This window comes from Clytia hemisphaerica, unplaced genomic scaffold (assembly GCF_902728285.1).
Source record: "Clytia hemisphaerica strain Z4C2 unplaced genomic scaffold, Clytia hemisphaerica genome assembly, whole genome shotgun sequence".
Lineage (NCBI taxonomy): Eukaryota > Metazoa > Cnidaria > Hydrozoa > Leptothecata > Clytiidae > Clytia > Clytia hemisphaerica.
The window spans coordinates 82848-89650 of NW_027104387.1; the positions used below are offsets into that span (position 1 = coordinate 82848).

Below are 6803 nucleotides of genomic sequence, written 5' to 3' on the forward strand. Positions count from 1 at the left end.
TGTATCAGAATTTTCTTCACGCGGGAGAAATCGTTGTCATGCGGGAGTCTCTCGCTCAAATGCGGGAGAGTAGACTATGCTATAGTCTAAGACAAATCACTATCTAAGAAATAAACTCAAAGCCAAAAAAATTCGAAAACGGGTGTTCTGCCGAAAAGAGTTTACAGCCGGTAGAGTTTGGAAGTCTTTCGTTCCAAACTCTACCACCGCTATATTTTCCGTAAACTGCCATAACGGCTGTAAACTCTGCGCTTATAATTTCTCGGCTTTTACTATCTCTAACGGACGACAGCATCCTCTAGCGGGAGAGTTGACAGCTATATGACATATCGGGGGTGGGGGATATAGTGCCTGGGGGTAATGGGTGTTTGAGGGTTTTTGAATGTTTGTCCGGGGATTATACTTGCTGTCCGCCGGGGGTTAAAAGTCTTAATGTTGTTCGGGGTAAATTTCCAAACATTTTTTATATTCTCCACTCCCTCCTCCGAAAGCAGCCGTAAAATATCTGTTCTAAGAAAAACTAGAAATTTGTCTACCTGGAAATTATTGATCTGTTCTTACATAAAATCTGGCCGATTTTTTGGAAATTTGTTATCTGTTCTAAAAGCCCCGCATCACTAGCCTTTACTTTTCTGTGATCTGTTCTGACAGGTTTCCACCTGGAAATTAGCGGGATCTGTTCTAAACATCAAAGATTTCTAGCTGGCAAATGGAACAGATATTCTCAAAAAAACTAATTTTCATGTCTGTTCTAGGATTGAAAATATTTCCAGCTGGCAAATAAGAACAGATATTTACAGGAAATTTATTTTATGAACTCTGTTTTTTTCTCATAAAATTGCATCCGTTCTCCTGGCTGGAAAAACGCGATCTGTTCTGAGTAGAAGACTGGTGCCCTTGGAATCAGGGTATCTGTTCTAAGATCGAAAAATCCTTCCAGCTGGCAAATAAGAACAGATAGGTATTTACGATTTTTTTGTCGTTGGCTGCTTCTGCCCCTCCCTCATATTCGATTTTTTTTCTTCTGGAAAAGCCCTTTATTTGTGATTGCAAAAAAATAAATACACGAAGTTCGAAAGAACAACCACAAAGATATGTAGATATCTGTAAGTTCAGGGTCCCGGTTTGTCGAATTTCAAAGTCCTGGTTTGCAGAATTCAGAGTCCCACTTCAGTGTCTCGAATTGTGGGTCCAAACTTAGAGTCCTGGTTCGCCGAATTTCAGAGTCCTACCCCAAAGGTCCCGGTTTGCAAAATTTTAGGCCCCCCCCCCAACTCATTGTCCCACTTATTAGAATCCAACTTCAGGGTTCCGGGACCCACCCACACTTCATTTTTTATGTTGTTTTATTTTAACGAGTTTTGAAATTAGCCGTAGCATAGAAATTCAGACATAGTAGACATAAAGCAAGAAGTAATGGAGGGAAAAGTTTTAGTCGTCTAGAAACCTTTGTGAAAAATATCTAGGGGTCTTGTTCGGAAGCAATGTTTGATTTGATTTCATAATCGATTTGATTGGTTTAGAAAAACAATCGAGACGCACATAATCGGTTGAACAAGGTTGAAACTCAGAAAAGGAGATATCAGTACACATAACAATTTCCTCTCCCAAGAAATTATTCTCCATTTTCCATATTTCAATTATAATTTTTTCCCGCTCAAAAAAAATTTGATTTTGTTTTTGAGAGTTTGTTGATGCTAATCTCGTCCCGTGTGTTCCAGGCTTTATTTACGTTACTGATTGAAGCATCAAAAAGCTGATGATACGAGGATACGCGTTGTTGCTTGATCAATAATTAATTTAATTCAATCTATACCCTTCGTGCTCTTAACGGAATAGCACCCCCGTCTGATAAACTCTTTTTTTTAGAAAAAGACCCTTTGTTTTCTCGCTACGCAAGTTTCTGCGTAAGTAGCCGGGGATTCTATAATGCCGGAATACCGGATTCTTCCCAGTCGTTTATACAAACTAAATCCCGTAAATCATAATATCATATAACATATATACTTACGGTATTACACGCGTAAACGACTCCAGTCTATGTAGTCTCGATTTCCAGACCATTATTATTCTTATTACGCAAAATAGGGCGGCAATTCTACTACATGTATGTCTGCCATAAAAAGCCGCGCTAGAGAGTGTTTTGAATAATTTCCCTCTTTTCATCTTTTGACGAGTGCACTTCTCTTTTGCAGTACTGTTCACCTTTCAGTGTTTGATAATTAGGTGGAGCTAATTATTGACCTGGAATTTTTAATTTATAAGTCTACCTCTAGACTACAGGAGCCCCCCCCAGCGGTCTGCGTGGTGGCGTGACTGGGACTTTTTTCTTGCGTGATGGCGTGATTAGAGATTTTGGCGTGATGCGCGATAGGGCAAAAATTTAAGGCGTGATGCGTGATTTGGGCTATTTTTCGCGTGATGACAAATTTTAGCGATTTTCGTGATGTGTGATGGAGAAAATTTTTTGCGTGATGGCGTGATTAGGGGTGCCGCTGGGGGGCCTCCTACAGTCTATGCTTTTTGAGAAAAATGAAATCCGAGTTGATTGCTAACTCGAAAATCCTTTTGGGAAAATGGAAAAGCGAGTAACAGTTAAGTGACGTCATAACTTTCACTTCATCATAATTTAGCTCGAGCGTCGAGGGGTAAATCACTAAAAATTAGGTGTACGAGATTTTGATTTCTTTTTGATTTTTGATTTCTTTTTGATTTCTTTTTGATTTTTGATTTCTTTTTGATTTCTGATTTCTTTTTGATTTCTTTTTGATTTCTGATTTCTTTTTGATTTCTTTTTGATTTCTTTTTGATTTCTTTTTGATTTTTGATTTCTTTTTGATTTCTTTTTGATTTTTCAAAAAGGTGTACGTGATTTTTTTCAGTGATTTACCCCTCGATGATTTAGCTAACTCGAAAATTGCTAACTCGAAAATTTCTAACTCGAATTTTGGTAACTCGATAATTCCGGGCCTAGGATTTCCGGGCATCGTTTCATTTCTGTTGTTTTATTTTGTCGAACGACTGGTCCGTCGAACTGTTGCGCTGTCGAACAACTGATCGCTTCGTTGTTCGACAGACCACTTGTTCGACAAATGAGTGTCGAACAAGTGGGTGTCTAACAACCATACAGTCGAACAAGTGGATGTCGAATAAGTAACTGTCGAACAACTGGTCTGTCGAACAACTAAGCGATCAGTTGTTCGACAGCGCAACAGTTCGACATTTTTTAAGATTTGTCGAACAAATGCACCGTCGAACAAGTATACTGTCGAACAAGTGGGATTTCCCCTGAATAATCACCAATAAGAAATAAGCCGTCGAGGGAAGTAACACGACTCAATGCAACATACATTTGACCTGGTTTAAATTGGTTTTGCCTATGCAGCTGAAAACTGACAACAATCTTTTGAAGTGTCAACCCTTGCACTTTATGCACAGTACAAGCATATGCTAGAATAAGAGGAAATTGTGTCCAGACTACTGTTACCATTTCTTTTCTTTTGGAGGTACCAAATTTAGCTTCAGTTCTTTCAATTGGAACATAACCATTGCGGCGTGCAAAGTCATCACTTTTCATTTTTTCATTTCCAGCTTTAACATCATCAAAAAGGACATATATTTTTTCACATTTACCATTCAAAACTTTAATGTGCTTAACTGTGCCAAGTTGCCCATTTACAAGTCTATCGTTTATGTCCAGATTTGTAGTCAACAAAACTCGAGCACCGACTCTTAGAGTAAGTTGATAAGTTATACCTCCAGTATCTGTGTATTTTTTGTTTCTAATTTCCTGAATTTTACTTTCTGTAAGTCCGCGAGGATATTGTTCAATGGCAAAAATATTGATAATAGGTGTTGACAATGTTTCAATCATTTTGTCATTGTGAGCTTTCACCATGCTGTTTTCTGCAAATAAATGCAAAGCATCCCATGGGTAATTTGGATCATCTTGTGAAATAAATTTGGATCTCAAGATTCTTTCATCTTCTTCTGTTATGATTCCTATTCTAATGTTGTTCAGCAAATTTACAAATGTATTGTCACCCTGTTGGCGCATAACCTCATTAAGCTCAGCAAATTTAAATTGACGCCAAAGTTTTAATAAATTTATCACAAATCCGTTCAACGTAAACACTGGGCCGCCAAAAACAGGAGGTAACTGATATAGATCACCACTAACAATAACTGTCTTATTGGCAAACGGTATACGGTCAGATGTCCCAAATATTTCACAAAGGCGTTGGTGAATTTGCAGTAAAGTCTGTGGACTCACCATGGATACTTCGTCAATGAAAATCACGCTAATGTCTTGAAGTTTGAGACGAAAATTAGTTCTTTGTTCATCACTTAGTGGTAGAAAACCGTGACGGGATAGACCCAGACCAGTACTCTCGGGTACCTAATAGCCGTCCCCCCCCCGCTAATTAATTTTTCGCAAATTTTCCACCCAGGACATTCTTATTCCAACCCCCCCCGCTTATTAATTTTTGGGAAAATGTTTTTGAAAGTTCCCTTTTTTGTCTTCATTCTGCTGTATTAGCCTCTTTTTCAAACATTTTCCACCCAGGACATTTCTATTCCAACCCCCCCGCTTATTAAATTTTGAGATTTTTTCCAACCCCCCTGCTTATTCCAACCCCCCCGGCTATTAGGTACCCGAGAGTATGTATTGTTGTACCATCAATATTGATTGCAGCAACACCGGTTGGTGCCAATCGCAAGATTTTGGCTTTAGATGTGTCACCTTTACGACAAAGAAGCTTGTTTAAAACATCATACAGACATTTGAGAAGATAACTTTTTCCACATCCACCAGCTGCAGTTAAAAAGATACGAAGTGGTTCAATTTCTTCCGGAGATTCTAAATTCTTGTTCTGTACATATCGTTTAATTGACATATAGACAACATCAAAGATTTCTCGTTGCTTTTCGTTCAAAGACTCAATGTTCAACCTCAATTCTTCCTCTGAAAAAGTTGTACTATGAACAGCAGCTGGAGCTAAATTGGCCAAAGCTTCATCATCAATATGCAGTTCTTCATCAATATCTGTATTGTTATCCAATTCCTCATTTAGCAGATTAAATACTTCGTCATTTTCTTGTTGGGCGAAAGCGTTCTGATTTGTTAATAAATCACTCTGATAGTTTTGTAAGGCACTTTCAACCAACTCGGAGTTTGGCTCAAAAATTTCTCTGTTTCTATTGACTTTTTCTAAAACATCAGGACTGGACAATTTCAGCATATATGAGCCGTCTAATTTGAGATCTTCTTCTTTGCGAAAGGGATAAAACAACATCAAAAGGTGATGAGCATACTTCTCTGGGTATAAATGACGATTCGGTGTGTATGCTCGGAGAACTTTTCTCACTTTACGACATCTCATACATTCTTTAGAATTCATTAGGGGAATTTTCTTATGAAGCGGGTTTTCAACATGGTTTTCTTCAACAACAGTGTCATCAAGCACATTAGGCTGACTGTCATTTATAAGTTCTGCATAATCAATTTTTTTATCAAGTTCAAAGTTGCTGCAAAATTGTGAATAACATAAACTATCAATTTCTCTGTATTTTCCATTTGAAAAAGTTCTATTGGGTCGATCAATATATCTATCCAGTATGTTTTTCTTGAAAACATCTTCACTATCCTCAGGAAGCTCAGCCAATTCCTCCTCGGACTTGAACATATGAAAACGCTCCTCTGGTAAATTAGTATTTACAAACATGACCTGAGGGTATCCTTTGCGCAACCAAAGTTCAGGCATCAACTGATAGACAGCTTCTTGAACAGAACATTCTCTGTGTTATGTTCAGAAACAAGAGTAAAAGCATGTGTTTTCATGACGCCATCTTGGAATATTCTAGCTCCTTCGATATACTATATACAATCCTATACGCGTACGCTACTAAATATAATACCGTTCGCGTACATAACAAATAGATATAACATCTCTCCCCCACTACAAATAGCAAGTAGATAGAGGTCAAAAATAAAGTTAAAGCTTAAGATAAACATTTCAATCTCTCCTCTAATTGGAAAAAGTTCATAAATCATAAATCATAACAGCTTCAACAAATGTCAACACTTTGAAGTTCGTAAATTGTTCTGTAAATATCAAAACACTTCAAGTTTGTTTTTTTTTTTTTTTTAATGTTCATGTAAGTTCGTAATTGGATAACCACTTTGGAGCTTGTTTTACACGTTGTGGTCTTGGAATAAAAAGAGGTTCTGGGTCATTGTCCTCTTCATTGTATGGGATTGTTGCATCAGATGATGTTGAGTCGTTAACTGCAACATTCTCGTTTTCGTTGGGATTTTCTGCTGTCGGTTGAACATCAACTGTACCGGAAAAGTAGTCATCATCAGAGGAACTACAACTGTTAGTAGTAGTTGTTTTGGATTTAAGATGAGTTTGCAATACTGGACGTTTGTATTGCTTCGATTGGTTGGCTGAGCGCATGATTTGCTTTGCGCCTTGCTGAATGATTAAACTGTTGCCTTTAACTTTAACAACGGTTCCTGGATTAGTATTCCATTTAGGTGTGGTTTTATTTCTCTTGCTAGTAACATTCGTTGTGAGAACTTCATTCCCAACTTTAAATTCGTGCGGCTTTGCTTTGTGTTTGAGGTCATAGTGATGTCTGACAAGAATCTTTTTGTTTTGATCCCGTTGACAGACCAATTTGCTGGATGCGGACGGTTTCGATTTCTTGTTGTTTGGGATTTTGTCGCGAATTACTCGTCCAAACATAAGCTCGGCTGGAGTTTTGCCGGTTGCGGCATGTGGCGTGGTGCGGTAGGA

General features: G+C 38.0%; 1 protein-coding gene across 1 annotated transcript; it reads right to left on the reverse strand.

Annotated features, from left to right (window-relative positions):
• Positions 1–3226: 3226 nt before the first annotated feature.
• Positions 3227–5765, reverse strand: LOC136819511 (ATP-dependent DNA helicase pif1-like). Its single transcript, XM_067075745.1, has 2 exons — positions 4679–5765; positions 3227–4308 (listed from the first exon to the last, which is right to left on the reverse strand). Exons 1-2 carry the CDS (start codon positions 5763–5765, stop codon positions 3227–3229), a joined length of 2169 nt encoding a protein of 722 aa, XP_066931846.1.
• Positions 5766–6803: the final 1038 nt, after the last annotated feature.

What these genes read in the sequence shown, in the direction of transcription:
- LOC136819511 (XM_067075745.1), bottom strand. Translation starts at nt 5,765, where the DNA reads ATGCCTGAACTTTGGTTGCGCAAAGGATACCCTCAGGTCATGTTTGTA. An exon ending in TGCTGCAATCAATATTGATG is followed by an intron (nt 4,309 to 4,678) that starts GTACAACAATAC and finishes TCAAACTTCAAG; the next exon opens with ACATTAGCGTGATTTTCATT.